This window comes from Dermacentor andersoni, chromosome 6 (assembly GCF_023375885.2).
Source record: "Dermacentor andersoni chromosome 6, qqDerAnde1_hic_scaffold, whole genome shotgun sequence".
NCBI classification, from domain to species: Eukaryota; Metazoa; Arthropoda; class Arachnida; order Ixodida; family Ixodidae; genus Dermacentor; species Dermacentor andersoni.
Window position 1 is genome coordinate 35,157,194 of NC_092819.1, and position 18,696 is coordinate 35,175,889.

Below are 18,696 nucleotides of genomic sequence, written 5' to 3' on the forward strand. Positions count from 1 at the left end.
GGGAGCTTTGGCCCAGGAAGTCTGACCTAAATACATGGGAATGAAGAAACTGTTTTGCCCTGCATCCACTGCACCGAATTTGGCAAGGTTTCTTGCGTTTAAGAGAAGTTAGAATGTACCGACTGTAAGCAAATTTTATGTTGCAATCAATTTTTTTTGCATGAGAATTATTAAAAATTCAAAGAAAATTTGAAGAAAGTGAAGCATAATGTTAATAACTCTATAACTCGTGAAGAACAAAACGATATCACAATTCTGTAAAGTGCACCTATTGAGACCTCTACAGCAAACAAAACTGATATACAAAGCTCTGAAATATACCACTAATTTGCATAGGTCGGCATACTCACACATGTGTACACTGGCTCCTACTTGATCCACACATTTCACAGGCATGAGATAAACTGTGTGCAAGTGACGAAGGGCGTGGTTGACGACGGGTGTGAGTGGACGTGTGTATGGAAAGGGAGTGACTGCCGGTGAGTGTGAACAGACGAAAGTATAACTATGAGTGAGTTCCAATGAGTGAGAGTGTGAGCGCAACTGGGTGCCGGAAAGTGTGAATGGAAGTGGCTATGAATGTGAGTTACTGTTGATAAGTACGGGCGGGCATAGGTAAGAATGCGAGTGAGTGCAAACGAGGGTCAGTGCACGTAAGTGTGAGTGAGCACATAGCCTGGGAAGATATAGGTGGGCAAGATCTGAGAGTATCCACTTGTGCTACCAACCTATGCTAATTTGTGAGTAGGACTTTTGCTACACCCTTGAGAGCAATGTAACTGTTTTACACAACCTGTAAATCAATGCATCACATCGTTCCGCTTAGCATGCTCTAACAGATGCAGGTTACAGAACTTCAATATCTCCCCTTGGTGCAGAGTTATGGATTTGTAAACCTTGTGCGTGAATTTCTTTTACATACTGATTTTCTATAGATTTTTCCTAAGGTCCTTAACAAAAATTCTGCATCCTACAGTCAATAAAATTGGGCTTTCTCTCTTTAATACAAGAAGCTTCATTGAAATCAGTTTAGCAGTTGTCTACAAAGATCCTTCATACATTTCACATGTAATTCAATAGCTGACCACAGCGCAAAGCTTTCTTTTATAGGTCACATCCAGAATACTCCAAAAAGAGTATTTTTGTAATTGAAGCTGGTTCCCTATGTTATGTGAACTATGCTTTTACAATGGACACCACATACAGAGAGAGAAAGATAGAATAGTAACAGTTAAAGTAAGCTCTGTCGTATTCTTGAAGTATGGTAATCTTGGTTTTATAATTGTAAAGCTAGCTTTCCTGCGAGGCAGCTCGCCCAACTAATGGTGGCATACTTATTTATGCAAATAGCATGTACAAGCACAGTTAAATTGCGTACTGACAGAAAAAGTGTGGACATGGCTCTTGTGAAGCAACAATGTGCAAGAGACAAGCCCCAGCATGTGCAGCTAGCAGGCAGTCTTCATTTGAACAATGACCATTATACTTGGGCACATGTGCAGTGCAGAGAAGTACGTTTGCAAATTATGAAAAGGGCCTATTGTCTGTGTGAAAAAAAAAAAAAAGTACACAAGAACACATTGACGTTCACATGCGTGGTGGTTTTCTTTGTATTCTTTCTTTCCTCTTTCTTTCCTTCTCTCTTTTCGCAGACAATTACACTACAAAACATGCATCAATTAGCCTGTCAAGACGTTCTTGTGATAATTTTGGTTCTGTGTAGAACCAAAAACCAAACTCCACGTGGACACAAGCCCTTCTGAAAATGAACTGTGAAGGCTGCAAGAATCCCAGGTGAGAACTCACATTTGTCAACTGGCCTGTCGAGGGGCTCCACGTAGTTGGCTGGGAAGAGTCCAACTCGGCCCGCAATCTCCCCTTTCCACCAGGAGGCATCTTCCTTGCTCAAAACAACCAGGATGTCACCCTTCTGGAAGGACAGCTCGTCGTCTTGTTGCCCGATGAAGGGAAACAGGGCACGCACTTGCTCTGAGAGAGGTGAGAGAGTGAACACCAGCTAAGTGTCAGCTAGTCTATCGTACTACTGTGCACAACAATAGTACGAAGTATACTTTGAGTGCCATCAGCGCTGTTCAGGAAATAGTTTGTGTACAGGCCATAACACATGACATTGCGCACGTTTGATGGATGGATAAACTTTGTGCTTGTTCGATGGCCACACAAAACACAATGAAATTAGGGCTTTCTGAAATTTTGCAAGCAACTTCTCAGTGGAAAAACAGTACTTACACAAATGAAGCCAGAAGGCCAGGGCATGTACTGACTGAAAAGTGATGATGAATGACGGTGCGCCATGCCGAAGCACAATCTGATGCATAAAAAACTGGGCAACTTCAGATGCTGTCCCGCGTGGTAGTGCCTTCGTCTCAGCGTAACGCGTCAAGTAGTCAGTAGCGACAATGATCCACTTATTGCCGGAGGAAGACAAGGGAAATGGCCCAAGAAGGTCCATTCCAACTTGATGAAACGGCGTACGCGGAGGGTCAATGGGTTGTAGAAGGCCTGCAGGCTTGAAGGGTGGTGATTGCGGCGCTGGCATTCGCAGCATCCTTTCACGTAGCGTTTGACGCAAGCAGTCAGTCTAGGCCAGTAGTACAGTTGCCGTACCCTGTCCAGAGTCCTTGAGTAGCCCAAGTGACCAGATGTCGCCTCGTCGTGGCAGGCTAATAGGATGTCGTCGCAAAGGGCTTGAGGTACTATTAGAAGACGTGGTTTGTCACCGGCACCTGTGTTTCTCTTGTATAAGATGCCCCCTCGTAGGCAAAATGACGACAACCATCGCGAAATAGGGCGAGGAATGGACGCGATGCCGCCTTCTAAGTGATCGATGATGGGTCTTCACTCAGCGTCCAATCACTGTTTAGCGAGCGCATCCGGCCCGCTGAGGGCTCCCAGAAAGGCGCTGTCGTCTTCCTCATCAGGATTCCGAGGTTCAACAGGTGCTCGTGATAACGTGTCAGCATCTTCATGTTTTCTGCCTGACTGATGTTATGGTGATGTTAAATTCCTGGAGTCTCAGACTCCAACGTGCCAATCGTCCAGAAGGGTCTCGGAGGTTGGTCAACCAGCACAAAGCGTGATGGTCGGTCACAACTTTAAATGGCTGCCCGTAGAGATATGGCCTAAACTTTGTGGTAGCCCAAATAACCGTGAGGCACTCCTCTGTGGTGGAATAATTGGACTCTGTGCGTGACAGAGTGCGGCTCGCATAGGCAATAACTCGTTCAGTTCCATCTTGCCGTTGCACCAGGATAGCTCCGAGACCGATATTGCTGGCGTCAGTGCGTACTTCTGAGTCAGCATCCTCATCAAAATGACCGAGCACGGGAGGAGAAGACAATCGACATAGCTCCGCAAAGGCGGTCTGTTGTTCATCAGTCCAGAGGAATGGCGTGTTGTCACGCGTAAGGCGAAATAGCGGATCTGCAATTTTCAAAAAATAATATGCACACAAGCCCAAAAATCGTCGGACACTTTTCTTATTGGTTGGAGCGGGAAAAGCTGCTACGGCAGCAGTCTTCTCTGGATCGGCCTGAACACCTGCCGCGCTTAAGACGTGACCAAGGAACTTCAGTTCCTCGTAACCGACATGGCATTTCTCTGGCTTGAGTGTAAGGTCAGCCGATTGAATGGCTTTGAGTACATTCCGAAGGCGTCGAAGGTGCTCGTCAAAAGTTTCCGAAAAAACAACATCATCGAGATAGACGAGGCAGCTTTTCCATTCGAGGTCAGCAAGAAGGGTATCCATCATTCGCTGGAATGTGGCTGGAGCGGAACAGAGGCCAAAAGGGAGTACTCTAAATTCGTAAAGGCTGCCCGGAGTTACGAAAGCAGTTTTCTCGCGGTCACGCTCATCTACTTCAATTTGCCAGTAGCCACTTTTCAGATCGATAGAGGAGAAATACTTCGCGTGCCTCAGCCTGTCCAGATAATCGTCGACACGAGGCAATGGGTACACGTCCTTCTTCGTGACGTTGTTTAGCTTCCGGTAGTCAACACAAAATCGAAGCGTGCCATCTTTTTTTCTAACAAGAACGACTGGATGACCAGGGACTGCATGAAGGCTGGATTACGCAGTCTTGAAGCATTTCCTTCACCTGAGTTTGAATCGCATGTCGTTCGGTCGGGGAAACACGATAAGGCTGTTGCCGTATGGGGGGCACGTCGTCATAGGTGATGATACGGTGTTTCGTAATCGATGTTTGACGTGTCTTCGACGACCGTGCAAAGCAAGAGTGTAGCTCATGCAACAACTCACGCAGGGGTTGTCTGTTCTCTTCAGGAAGCGTTGGACTAATGTCAACGTTGCGTAGAGGTGCTTCAGCAGTGCCGATTGCCTCGGAAACAAAACACTCAGTGACATTGGCGATCGGGTCGGCGTAGGTGATGACAGTACCGGGGAAAAGGTGCCGGTGTTCGTAGCTGAAGTTGGTGACAAGAACCTCACAGTGGCCTATCGTGGAGATCGACAAGGCTTCTTGCTACGCAAACACCACGAGAAAGCAGGACAGAGCGGTTGCTTTCTGCAACCGCTTCACCGTGTACGAGCCTGTCACATGACACTTGAACCATGACACTTGCACGCGGTAGTAACGTGACAGCGTCATCGATGACACGAAGAGATGCTCGAGGGTGGATGGTGTTGGTCGTCGCTATGGCGCTCTTTGTCGAGAAAGTGACGAGGCGCTGTCGAATGTTGATGATAGCTCCGTACTCCCTGAGAAAGTCCATGCCAATGATTAGGTCTCGAGAACACTGAGGGAGAATGCTCAAACTGGCAAAAAACGTAGAGCTTCGAATCTGTATTCGTGCCGTGCACATGCCAAGTGGTGCGACGATGTGCCCGCCAGCTGTACGAACTGGCGTTTGATTCCAAGGCGTGGTCACTTTCTTCAGAAGGGTGGCCAGTTTTTCGCTGATTATAGAATAATCCGCTCCAGTGTCCACTAAAGCAGTCAATTCACGACCGTCGAGCAGTACAGGAATGTCCAAAGAAATTCTTCTTCCGTAATCAGCAGGTACTGTCGTCGTTGATGTATCGTCGGTCCGCGTACGCATCAGTAGGGGTCCTTGAGCATGTCCAGACTGAGCGGCCTCGCCCCCAAAGGTCGCTGTGGTTAGTTTTCCTGTCGTGGGCTGGGCGACCGACCCTGCACCACGCTTGAATACGTACGGCAAGTCGGAGAAAACCGCCGCGGCGAAGGGGAGCGTGACTGGTGTCGATCTGATGGAGATCCGCGCTGCTGGGCAACGTATTCTTCAATTTCAGGAGGACGCTGGTCGAACCTAGGTCGCGGCGAGTTCGCTGAGAATCCGCGTAGTCCGAGCTCTCAATAGGAGCACTGTCGGTAGACATGCCCAGCTTCGCCACAGTGAAAGCAAAGGAGACGGCGATCAGGTGCCCACTACACGTCTGATTTCCTTGGGGCCTGTCAGTGGTCCTGGTAACCCGAAGCAGCTTGGATGGGCTCTAGCATGGCCGGGCGCGCGGCGTAAAGCGGGGAGAGAGGTGGGGCAGGTTGCCTCAAGGCTTGCGAATAGGACATACGGGGGCTGTCATTTCTTAGCGGTAGAGCTTCTGTGTTGAAGGGTGGTTCTCTTAGCGCATGCTGAACTTCGTCACGGAGAACGCTAAACAACGAGCTGAGCGTCGGCTGTGAAGGTACCAACAGTTTCTGGAGTTCTTCGCGGATCACGGAACGAATGGGCTCTCGAAAGAAATCGACGTGACCCCCGAGAGCTCCGAAGAAGTCCGTAGGTGAGGCAGTGTTCACTTGGCGTTCGTATGATGGTGTCCGCTGGCGAAGAGTCTGCTCCATGGTGATGGCCTCGGAAAGAAATTCTGACACAGTCTTGGGAGGACTGCGCACGAGACCGCCGCACAGCTGCTCTTTCACTTCGCGCATCAGGTACCGCACCTTCTTTTCTTCCGACATGCTGGGGTCGGCTCGTCGAAAGAGACGCATCATGTCCTCGACATACACTGCGACACCCTCGTTCGGCATTTGTATACAGGACTGGAGATCACGCTCAGCTTTCTCTCGGCGATCAGGGCTCGCATACGTCTCAAGAATCCGGTGTTTGAATTCTGCCCATGAAGTTAGGGCATCTGCATGGTTCTCACACCAAACACGTGCACCATCGTTAAGGCTGAAATATACATTTTTTAGTTTGTCTGCGTCATCCCACTTGTTGAACGCGGCAACACGTTCATAGTGCACCAGCCAATCTTCAACGTCCTCATGTATGGCGCCGTGGAAGGGATTCGGCGTTTGCGGATTGAGTATCGTACAATGAATCGGTGTTGTGCCTTCCATACCGGTTGGGGTGGTCGGAACTGCCATTTTCTCTGGGAGGAGTCCAAAGTCCAAACTCAGGGGCTCGCAGTGTACAGGCGTAACCACAGGTACGGGGCTGGAGCTCCTGCTGCCCGCAGGGGTTTGGTGCATAGATTAGATTACCCAGCACCTCCACCAGTTTGTCATGCGCTAAGGCAACAGTAAGCAGCAGTATCAGCAGCCAGACACGAAAATTTCAGACACAGAAGGACGGTTCTCCAGCTGGTGCGAGATCTTTGTCTTCGTCGTCTTCAATCGCCGTTTTTTGCTGGGCACGCAACGCTGGCTCAAAACACCAGGCGGCAATATATTTCTTGTTAGAAAGAGCAATCGAACCCACAGCCTCAAGATCAGCAGCACAATGTTATAGCCACTAAGCTACTACCAGCAGGTGATGCTGCTTTCCGCAGCTATCTGCACTATTTATTTAAAACGTTTTTCACGTTTGTAGTACACTAGTATGTATAGGAACTTGCTTGTAAGGCTATTATGTCCCCGAGCTGTCTTTAGACTGCAGAAGGATATGACTGCTTCAGTGCAAGATTTTGGTAGGCTTCTTTGAGTTAGCACCAACTAACACCAACAGAGTTTTTCTTTGCAGATTTAAACTGAAAAAAAAAATAATAAAGTCGCACGTTCGCCCAAAAGGTGAAGCATTGATTGCGATAGCAAATTAGCAGACAGTAATAAGTAAGGATAGTAGCTTTATCGGCCATATGAGCTTGTAAAGACTCACTTACTAAATAAATTAACAAGCACGGTGCCATGACACATAGGCAAACGTGCACACATCGTGCATACCGTGGACACTCACTGTCAATATGCTGGCATGAGGAAGCCCGGCAGCAGCAGCGAGCGAAGTGACCTTCAGGCTGTCTATCGCTTCAACGCAAACTGAGTGGCGAGAACACAGCACATGCAAAGCTACAAGCTGTCGGCCCACCTAGAGTTTGCCCCAAAAGCAGATTGCTGACAAGATAAAGCCAGCGCGACCACACTATACATACTTGCTGCCAAAGTACTACCCCCCTCACCCCTACCTCCCCTTCCCCCAGTTTCTCGAGAGCGACGGAAGACGGAGTGCTTCCTCTCCACTTTTCTCCCATGCACACACAAGATTGAGCCGCGACTGTAAGCTCACCCTTGCATGCTTTCACTTGTACATACAGCATACGGCGTGCAGCAACGGTGTTATCGCCTTTAGACTTCATACAGAACCTCACAGAGACTGCAAAAATGTGCCTGGAGTGTCCATGTAATTGCTATCGCAATAAAATACTAACCTCCACGAGTGCTGGAGCCAAATGTCGCAGGAACAGGAGAGTTTCGGCTGCTGCTTGTGCCACTTCCACCCAGGACCTTCACGTAAGTAGCAGGGAACCAGCCAGTTTGCCGCTTCTTCCCTTTGACCTGCACATGGAGGGATGCAACAGACAAATATTTTCACCAATATTCCAGATGTTTATCAGTGCTTATTACAGCAGGAGGTGACAGAAAACAATATTCGCTGACATACTGCAAGAAGAGGTTCACAGCACATTTAAGCTGGAAGCTCTCGTTATTTTGCATATATTAGACCCGATGCCAATACTTAAATATTAGATGTGGAAACTGCAATACTGCCACTACAGCCAATAAATAGCAGTTGTAACGGTAAAACAAGAAGCACTACTCTTGAAGAGCAAATTTGTCCTGCATATGCAAAGATGCTTCCTGCAAGCTAGTAGCAGTGCTCGGTATGCGCATTGGTACATAGGTACAAGAAGGCCGCAATGCAGCACCCAAATTCAATCTTCCATGTTTGGGTTTCCACTAGATTGAGTGCATGCACCTCCTTTTTCCAGAATTGTTGCCCATGTGAAGACAGCAAGATGCTTTGTGTAAGCGCTCCTTCTGTCCATTAAAAAAGTCTGAGTAGGCAGACAGAATTCTCACACAGTAGAAGCAAAAGTGATGGTAGAGTCGCAGTACGGGCTCCCATAGGTTACCTGAGTTGCACGTATGTTTTCTATCTGCCACTCATGCCACCATTCCCCAAGTGCTATCATGTGGTTCAAAAAGCAACTATGCAGCATGGGGAAGCTGCCACAAAGGCACAGATAAACAAAGTTGGTGATGACAGTGGCACCACATCAACACAGTTTGATGCTATCTTTGATGACCAAAGTACACACGACTGTTTCCGATATGAGTCAGTCATGTTCTAAATTTTTTTCTATGCAAAATTCGCACGATAAGCATTTTTTTTTTTTTTACATTTCTGCTCATCTTCCCTTATTTAATTTTTTTTTTCATACTTTGAATTTGCTCAGGATTCCCAATTGACATATGCTTCAACAGATAGTGCCTCCACACTATGAGCAATGAAGGATCCAGTGCTAGGCAAAATCGCAGCACATGCTATAAGGTATTTCTATTCACTCAGAAGAAATCGAACTACCACAGCTTAGAAAGTGGTCACCGAGAGTCCGGGATAAGTGATTAGCATAGAGTTTCCTACTGAAATTACTAGAAAGAGCTCCTGCATTGCGATCGTTCAGCTACCAGTGAAATGATAGCACATGGATTTGTCTGAACTTTGTGCTTGTAGCTTCAGACATTCTTGTGGCTTCGTTAACTAGGTATCTCCTGCCTTTATTGGCCTGAATTTCGAAGCAATCCTATTTCTCAAAATGCAAAAGGCAATAAGACACTGCACACACACACAGTCTTTGTGAACTGTGGCATATATAATGCAACATTTTGTTGAAAATTATCACATTGCAAACTCATGCAGACGTTTGAAATTGAAATACGAAGATTAGGCAAATCCACATACTAACCATAATTCCCATGCTGGCTAAGCAGCTGCTGTAGACACTAGCCCTCTAACAGTATTTGTAGAAAACTGTTACAGCGAGTACACCACAAGGTTCTAACAAGGGTAGCACAAGTCGACCACGATCATCGACGTTGCCAGGAGCTTGGCTCCTGCGAACGTCACATGTGGCTTTCCCTCGCAGCTTTGGTTCGCTTTGCGCGCAGGGTGGCGGACCTACGCACAACTCTGCCCCCACAGGAATGCCTCTACTGGTGTTGGCATCACTGCACCTGGATGGTGCATGAAGAGAGACCAACAGAAAACGGTCGGCCCTTGTGCCTGCACGTTTAGTGTCCATTCCACTCGGACCACTGTATGCCTCAGGCTGTGGTAAGTACACAAACAGCAGCTCAGAAGGGATGCTAGTATGTGTACACAATGCTCATGCCAGCAGTGGAAGGCAGAAACATTTCCCTGGCTACAGTGCACACTTGGCTGAGCAGAATTTAATGGTGTGTCCAATGGGCTTCATTGTGTTTTGCTGCTGAACGCCTAACCCTCCTCGTGAGGGCTGTGCATGCAGCGTCGGTACCGTGAAGGCATGACAGTGCCAGTGCAATCCAGCGCAGGCATGATAGCAAGATGTGCAGCTGTGCAGCTGTGCATGAACATGCGTGCCTCGCTTTTGTCATGTATAATTGCGTCAACACAACATGACACGCCAGGCATTTGTCCTTTCTGCTGCCAACTGAACACAGGTGTCCATGTTGCTGCAGCAGGAGATGAGTGCATGCCCCCTCCTTTACACAATACCTAATTCTCACCTTTGTCCCCTCTCAACCTTCAATTCTCCTCTGCACAGTTCAGCCACTACCGCATCAAAACCTGCCCAACCTTAGAAAAAAAGCTTTGCTTTAAAGGCTGTTCCATGCCAAGCACATGCTTTGCTTCTCATGGATCACCGTGCATGCTCTTTTCTCTGCCCAGTAGGACTCAACTTGGGAAGAGGGGGAAAAGAAACCAGACTTCACGCAAGCAAAATGTGCACCTGTAGTTCTCCTTCCCACCAGCCACTGTCCGTTTTCTTCCGCACTTGAATGAGCTGGCCTTTCTCCAACGTCAGCTGCTCCGGGCCAGTCGCCTTGTAAGGGGCTATGACCGACACTATTTCTGGCTTCTTTATTATCTTGGAGTTCTGGAGGTTTAGAAAAAATAAAGTTTATTAGAGCAGCTGCTCATGTCAGAGCATCATAAAAGCTTTGGGGGGAAAAATGGTTAATGCAGCAGCCACTCACGCAAGAATATTGGCGTGAGACTGATTACTAGTTTAATCCTTTAACTACCAAGCACAAGCTGTACTCGTCCTAGCTGTTTGTACCAATATTGCCAAATACGAGCCGTACTCATCCAGGCCCCGGATTCTGCTTTGCTTGCCAGAGACGAGCTGTGCTTGTCAATACAGTTCTCACAACGCATCTGAGTTCTAGCACATAACATACTCAGTGATGCTTTTTTCTTTGCTATCATCTGTTCAAATAATGACACTCAACCTTTACGTTCTTGCTGAGGAGAAAATAGATTTTCCAGAGCAGGTGTTTTATTTTGGGTGAATATGAGAGGTAAATCAGATGTAATACATCTTTAAAGTCCTGATATAATGCTGAAGAATTTGCCAGAATAGGAAAAATGGGGGTAATTTTGTACTTATTTCTGAAAGAACTTGACGCAAAGAGTAAAGTGGCAATGTCTATGTGAAATGGAGACTCACTTTCGCTTGAGTTAGTGGCAAGGGCACTCGAAGCAGACTATCAAGTTTGATTCATTAGCTCTTTCTTATCCACACTCTGTACGAAACAATTGACACTCACAGGTTATCATGCACAGTCAGTGAAGACATTGTCCAATAAAGGGTGTTATCAGATAAGAACACCATTCCCCATCATACTTGGCTCCCTGCCCTCACCTCCAACTAAAGCCAAAAATGCAATATTAGATAATGTTGTTCAATAGACGCCCGCTTCTCTACTTCATCATCTAGGCGACTCATTTGGATCCCAAACCTTGCACGATGAAGCATCGGCCCACACTGGATATTCGAAAGGTAAGAACTACATAATATAAGCAGCTGCTAGGGTTAACCAGCTTTGAGATTGACTTTGAATGTTACAACAATGGCTGTATTATTCCTTTCAGCAGCCCAAAGACGCAGCCAATTTGTGATCTAGATGGCCAGGATGCACTCAGCACCTTGCTCTCAAGGCTGCAATTTTTGAAAATTCAGAGCCTTTCATAATGCTATTTAACGGGCTACATACATGTGCAAACATTCGACAAAGCACCAAAAGGAAAGAAAAAAAAAAAAGAAACCTGTCAATGTAACTACAACAGCCACATTACAGCATGGATCCAGCTATCAGCATTTGAGCAGGAGATCTCACAAGGCAAAAAGTACTTCTGTCAAGGCTGTAATGAACCTTGCATATGAAAAGGAAAGTATGTAACAATAACTATCAGTTAAAAAGTCCACTGCTCAGTTTTATAAGGTTAGTTGGTGCTTCCAAAACTCCTCTGCTTAGAGACCCACCATAAACGAAAGATATAGCAATGCGTACTTGCACCCTTCTGGTTTTTCTTTTTTCAGAATAGTAGTGCATGAGCAGTACTATTGCATGCTTAGATTGAAAGTGCTTGTTAAAGAACACCAGATCGTTAAAGTTATTCTAAAGCCCTGGACTATGGCATCCCTCATAACCCTAGCACTACTTTGGGACATTAAACCCCACAAATCAATCGAGATTAATCAGAAGTACAATCAAGAGCAAGTGAGATGGGATGGAAACCTTCAAAAAGAATGCATGCAAATATGACTACAACTATATTCCTAAGACTGTTACCAAGACTATTTGTCTATATAGTTTCTCATGAATAGGAGTGGGAGTCCATATGCCAGCACTCCCAATTTTGCCTACTGTTATGCTGCTATATGCACACTTCTGCTTTTATCAACAGTGCACTCATTTGCTGCCACTATATTCTTGCAAGCTGCTTCACAATGGTCAACCAAATGTGACGTGGCCTCTGTGGGTGGTTGTCCATGAGGTGCAGCTAAAGAACTACATCTTGAAGTGCCTGGCTTACCCCGCACCCCTACTCTTCTCCGTCTTTCGTAATCTTTTCTCAGCATTAGAGACATTCTTCAACAAAAGCGGAGAAGTGTTTAATAAACATGCAACAACAACAACAGCTTGGGAGGCACTGAGGTAAGTGACAAAGAAAACAGTAGTCACTACAAGGACTTGATATTTACCTTCACCTTGCCATCACTTTGTGGCGTTTCCGGTCTTGCTGGCTGTAACAAAGAAGCAACTTGTGAGCTTTCGGTAGACACCACACGAGACACCGAAACTTAACAGATGCATCTAAAAACAGGCCACAGCAAAAGCAGTTGTGTGCAGTGTGCCACAAGAGATCATATATAACCCAGCTGTTCTGTGGGGAAAGGGTTTTCAGAAGTTCAGGTAAGTTTTGGAGATGCATGTGCACTATCTGAGCCAGAACTGCACTGTCTACCCTGACGAGGAGGAGTTTCGAAATAATTAATATCATAATAATAACAGACAAGAGAGCGAAGAAAATTAACACGAAGAGAGAAACAAGATATATGCCAACTAGCAATGAAATACAGCAAATACTAGGTAGTAGGACTCATAATTTAACATGAGCATTTCTAATCTTTGAGCATGGTTTTGAGACCAGAGTGCCACAGGAGTACCAACCAAATGGCCCAGCGTAGCTACTATGGCTACACATATTGTGGACAAATGAAAACTGGATGGGCAAGTACAAACTTCAAACACTTGCAAGTAATAATGTAGGGCTGAGGTTTTATACAGCATGTATCCAGTTGCCGAAGATAGTATAAGTCCTAAACTAGGCATCCAAGATAAAAACAAGGCAACATCACAGGAAGTAGTGAAAGTGGAAATAAAAGAACACAGTTCTAGTATTTCATTTGTCTACAGTAGTATGATATAGGAGATACAAGTACAACCCTATGACAAGTGCATACAAGACCACGCGACTTCTGTGGACAAGTGCATATGCAATAGTAGTGATAGGTTTGGCTGAGCATCGTCTACAAAATGATGTAGCGCTGCTGTTAGCTCCATCGGTTCTAGCACACAAACCATCTGCCAATGTTTCCATTTTAACCATTTTAGGCTTGTTTAGCAGCAAAATCGAACGTTTATGGATAGCCAATTTTTCTTTGTTTTAAGTAAATTATTTCTTTCAATTAATTTTTCATAATTTCACGAAACATTTAGCACATTTCTGTGAATTATTCAGTGTCATTTTTATACGAATGCGTCAAATGGCTTATTGAGCAAAAAAGGCAGCGGTGTCAGTAGCAGCGAAACGGCATTTAACTTCCCATTGGCTGCTACGCCACCTCATGAGCATGCCTCGTGCACTCGTGACGCTGTCTTGGGCCTCGATGGAGCAGAGCAGGCGAAAGCAAACAACTGTTATTGTGGTAGCACACCAGGTGTTGTGCGAAGGGAGAGGGCATCACTGTAACACCACGTCACACTCGCTCTCGGAAGCCTGTGTTATCGCGATCCTCGTCTGCACAAGCCTTCACCTGTGTTACAACTGCACCTCGGTATGGCCAAATCAAAACACGCCACGCGCCTCAATGTGCTCACTTGCCCACAAGGCATTCATAACTCGAAGGACCTCTCAGTGGCGTTCTATCGGACATTAACGATTTCACATTCACAACTCACAAGAAGTCCTTAGGTGCCCTACCAAATGTGCACGACAGAAAGAAATAATGAGTCTTTCTGAAACACTGACATTATACTGAAATGTCAATGAACTTCATAGGTACCAACTATACTGCCAACGTAAGCAGATGTGACACCATAACTACTTGGCTTGTCCAAGATCTCCTTTGGTGTTTGCAGTATCGTAATCACAACCGATACTTTAGCTACTTAAAAATGCCCCCTTTTCAATTGTTTGCTGTCTTATTTTCCACAAAGAAACTTCCTTAGCAAATCTTTAATGGCTTCCCCAAAATCTGTATAGATTCTAGCAGACTTTGAACGTTGTTCTGGCCGAATTCTTGCGAGAAAAAATGTAAACATTGTGAACGGTTCCTGTATATACCGTCTGCACAAAATGCTGCCATAGAAAGGACATCGAATGGCAAGGAAAACGTTTTAGAGAGACTATCAGAGGTGTTGCAACATGCGCCACCGCAGTGTTTCTCAAACTAGGGCTCCAGGGGCCTTTGTGTTCTTCAAGGCCTCGCTGAGCCTTTAATCCATCCTAACTGACCTTGTGGATGCCTGACAAGACCAGATAAAAATGCACACATCAAGCCAACTACTCCCAAAAGCTGTTTGTGAAAGTCTGTAGACTATGTCTCCTCAATGTATATCCTCTTGATAAAGCAGCCTGCTTTGTTCCTTGCCATGCCCAGGAGAAGCAATGTTTTCGAGATCGATACCTTTTGGAGATAATCACTTTCAGCAAACAAATTTATTAGCCTATTTATTAAATTTATTAAACTGGCTAAGCTAGAGGGAAGAAGGCCTGTTGCTTCCATGAGGCTAAGTCCCACAAAAGTGAAGGCATCCTTGAAAGTAACCCTTTAAGAATACAGCCCCTACCGTGACTATTTAAGCATGATCTTGGCTAGTGCAACCAAGTATAATTAAGCAGAGCAGGTTATACTGTAAAGCTTTTAAAAAGCACACTGCCCGATCATCAAAGCTGTAAAGTTCAACTTGGGTGTAGTCGACTTCCATTAAATCAACCTCTACAGGACCTACGACGTCAATCTAATTACACAGTGGGTCGAATTAAACAAGATGCAGAAAAAAACGTCGAAAGACACCACCAATTAATTTGGGAGCATGTGCCCAATTCCAACTCTCCCCCGAATAAAATGCACCTACTTCTTGTGTCCAAGGTAAAAAACAGAGATAACGTTAAAGCCCCTAAACAAAGTAGAAAATTAATGAAAACTCAATTTTTAGCAAGAAAAACGGAGAAGGGTCTAATATGTATTGCATAGTGCTGGCCAATTTCTCAATACCGGCTTCGCCACACTTTTTCTTTAAATTCAGCTTCCCCGCAATACATCTGTGCTATGCGGCAAACCATAACGCATAACGAATGCGGTTTATGACTCAATTTTCATGGGCAAAAAAAAAAAAGATCTAAATAACGAAAGTTAGGACGCATGTAAATTCAGGGGTGCCTGCTAAGACTTTCGATCGAGATCGAATTGACCAAACAAGTAAATTCAGTGGAGTCAAATTAATGGAAGCCTACTGTATCAGGTTGTACTCGGCCACTACTTGGTTGCTAAGGGAAACCTTAATTTCTGGTTTAGTGGCACCTTTTAAACTACCAAGTGTTTGTGCGAATGCAATTTTTAAAAGCTCAACGGTGCGAATAAAGCTGTAATACTATATTAACAAACAAACTGCCCGAGTCTGCTGCACTTACTTTCTTCAAAGAAATCCCTCACTTTTTGGCAGTCAACAAAGAATTCAGTATTTTCAAGGTTGACATCCACTATGCTTAAGAGGAAGCTTTAGCTCGGGCCAAACTTCGATGTGGCCTATTCAAATACATTTAAAACGGAAAAAAAATTTTCTGAGATAATCCCTGGACCAATTTTAATGAAATTTGTTGCATTTGAGAGAGAAGTTAAATTCTAGTGACTGTTGGAAGTGGAATTTCGATTTAGGGCCCAACTTTTGTTACAAGAATTTTCAAAAATTTGAAAGTAAGAAAAAAAAAATAGAAGCACGAAAACTACAAATTAATAGCTCTGCGTCAAGATATCACGGTTCTGTAAATGGCATCCATTAGACCACTGAAAGCAGTCAAATTCGATATGTCATTTTATATCTTACGTGAAATTGTTAAGTTGTGTACAAGGGTTCTGCAAAAGCTGTATTTCCACATTACTAAAATTTTAGATTCATGGGTAAAACATTAATTTTGTCCGCTTTAGATGTACTAATAGATGCAATTCATAGAATTGTGCTATCATTTTTCACTGCTTAGTCACGAGAGTTGTAAACTTGATATTTTCGTTCTATCAAAATTTTCAATTTTTACCAATTTTTAATAAAAAATTGAAGACCTAAATCAAAATTTGAAACCACAGTCACTAGATTTTAAGTTTTGCTTTTAAACACAACAAGCTTCGCCAAATTTGGTGCAGTGGTTGCAGAGAAAAACTAATTCTCCTTTTACATGTATTTAGAGAGGAGCACCCACATTAAAGCTTCCTCTTAAAGCCTGCAGCAAATACTGAATGCATTAAAATGCTGCAAGCCAATGTTTACAACCAAAGAACAAAAGAAACCAAACCAACATCTGAGGTAACTATGGTACAACCTCCCATCACTCGGCTGACTATCCATGAAACAGAGTGCAATCAGTTTATTAGCATCAGGAACAAATGAACAACAAACAACACAGCTAACAAAACATTTCTACCTGACAGCTCTCAAGGTAAGTGCAGTATGACAATGACCAGTGACAATCAAAACTAGAAGTCTTAGTTATAATGAACACCAGACACACGATAAATGCTAGTATGTCAATTAGGTATAACTTGGAATCGCGGAAAATCAAAAGTACCATGGAAGATTAGCATCAGAAACGTTGAAAAGGAGAAACTATATGAAGACAGTGATTGGCAAAAAAACAAAGGTGGCGGTAACAACCAGCCTTATGAAGCACTAAATTGGCAACAATATAAAGTTGTGAAGAATAGCAGTTTCCAAAATATGCACTTTAAGGGCATGCAAAAAGAATACAGAAAAAGAAAAACAGGAACAAGATCCAACAAGAACTAAACCATTGCCAAAACCTTAGGAATATTGAAAAAGGCAAAAAGCCTGCTGCACAAAAACAGAAACAAGCAGAAATGGAGAACACCACAAGATTAGCACAAAAGTTTCTCAAAGGTTTGCTAGTATACTAGATACGTCAATATGAAAGGGAATGCTGGATTTGTACTCAACATTAACATTGTTGCGCTACAACCAAAAAGACACGACCAGAAACATGCTTCAATACAGGAAGTGCTTGGCAGACATTGGCAATAGGCTCTTTCTGTAATCACAAAGTCTAGCTTTCCTCAACAGCAGATTGCCTAAATAGTGGTGACATGTCTAATTGAAACGTGCACAGATGCATGCAGTTTATGCATTTCATGTGCTAGAAGACATAGATGTGATTCCTGTAGTTCTAGCTAGCATGCGCAGTTCACACGTTGTCTTCATTTGAATGGCCGGTGCTGTCATTAATTAAAATAATATTTTTTAAAATTAATTCAGCATGTGTGCAATTTGGCAAAGAGAAATTACAAAGTAGGCAAAGATAATGTAGAGAAATCACTGCTTCAATTCTTCTTTACCATTCCCTTTCATATTAGACCAACATGTACAGAATAGTCAAATTTTAAAGGGAACACCTAGCCTATAATAAAGCCAATAACACTAACATTTCTTCACCTGTATCAGAACAAAGTGGCTGATATAACCAATGACAGACATTTATGAAGGAAAAAGTTAGTCTGCTGGCCTTTATTCCATAAATCAGCGATAACCTATGGCAGAATACTCACTGCGTGTTCACTTTAAAAGTGGACCGTACTGTATATTAAAAGAACGCAACTGCCATCCACAATGCATTTCCCATCAACACCAGAAGAATTAAGCACTGCTCCAGCAAGCTGTAGTTGCGTGCAATGCGGTGGCGGCGCAGTGGTAGCGGGAGGAACAGAATCAAGCAGCTGGGGCTCAAAAGACCAAAAGATCTACCTCCGCTCCAGTGAAGCCCAACTCTTCATTGGTCGGCAATGTGGAAGTTGCATTCAGAGGAATTTCCTCAGCAGCAGATGCTGCTTTCTCCTCCTTCAACGGAAAGGACAACAACAATGTCGGCCCATACCAGCAGGCACACACACCTCGTGGCAAAGGCAAGCCGTCTTGCAAAACACTTCGGGTAAGAAAATCCCATATGCAAACTCACTTCTCTCATATCTAGCAAAGATTTCCTCGCTTGTAGGCAACATGATATATAACTTCACACTCATTATCTGTTCTTTTCTTTAAAGGTCGAAAATACCGGGAACGCAATTCTAGGAAATTGCAGCCTGACATGTTGTTTTAATGCATAGCATGAAAGAGTTGCTAATCGTGTTGGTACAAAAATTGCAAGCAATTTAATGCTTGGCATAGAACAAGCTAGCAACCTTAAGAAATCATAAAAATCATGTCGTGTAAAGTCATGTACAGAACAGGTTGCTCTGGGAACTAGTGTACTGTTAACTCTGCTCTGTCGCTAACGTTGTGCTCTGACGTTATGGTAGTCAGCACAGTTTACATTTATGCTGAAGGCTGCATTACAAATCGCAATTTGGTTCATATTAATCTGCCTAATTCACATGTTTTCACTTATGTTAGTTTGAACTGTATTATGTTTTGCACTCCATCCAAA

General features: G+C 44.3%; 1 protein-coding gene and 1 long non-coding RNA gene across 8 annotated transcripts in view; one reads left to right on the top strand and one right to left on the bottom strand.

Annotated features, from left to right (window-relative positions):
• Dap160 (dynamin associated protein 160) overlaps positions 1-18,696 on the bottom strand; it is an 88,830-nt gene that overhangs the window by 41,196 nt on the left and 28,938 nt on the right. For 5 of the 6 annotated variants that reach the window (XM_055066138.2, XM_055066139.2, XM_050170575.3 and 2 more), the window contains exons 22-26: positions 18,018-18,110; positions 12,467-12,508; positions 10,208-10,354; positions 7,643-7,769; positions 1,807-1,989 (exon numbers count right to left, since the gene is read on the bottom strand). In XM_055066138.2, coding sequence (XP_054922113.2) covers positions 1,807-1,989; positions 7,643-7,769; positions 10,208-10,354; positions 12,467-12,508; positions 18,018-18,110 — 592 coding nt within the window. The remainder of the gene's footprint in view (positions 1-1,806; positions 1,990-7,642; positions 7,770-10,207; positions 10,355-12,466; positions 12,509-18,017; positions 18,111-18,696) is intronic. The other variant, XM_072288690.1, reaches the window with a different exon arrangement.
• On the top strand, positions 1,913-12,460 carry LOC129382312 (uncharacterized). Of its 2 annotated transcripts, XR_011895122.1 has the most exons (4): positions 1,913-1,998; positions 9,384-9,549; positions 11,198-11,260; positions 12,169-12,460. It is a non-coding gene; the product is annotated as an uncharacterized lncRNA (long non-coding RNA). The 2 variants fall into 2 exon arrangements; XR_011895121.1 differs by lacking the exon at positions 12,169-12,460 and having other exon boundaries at positions 11,198-12,161.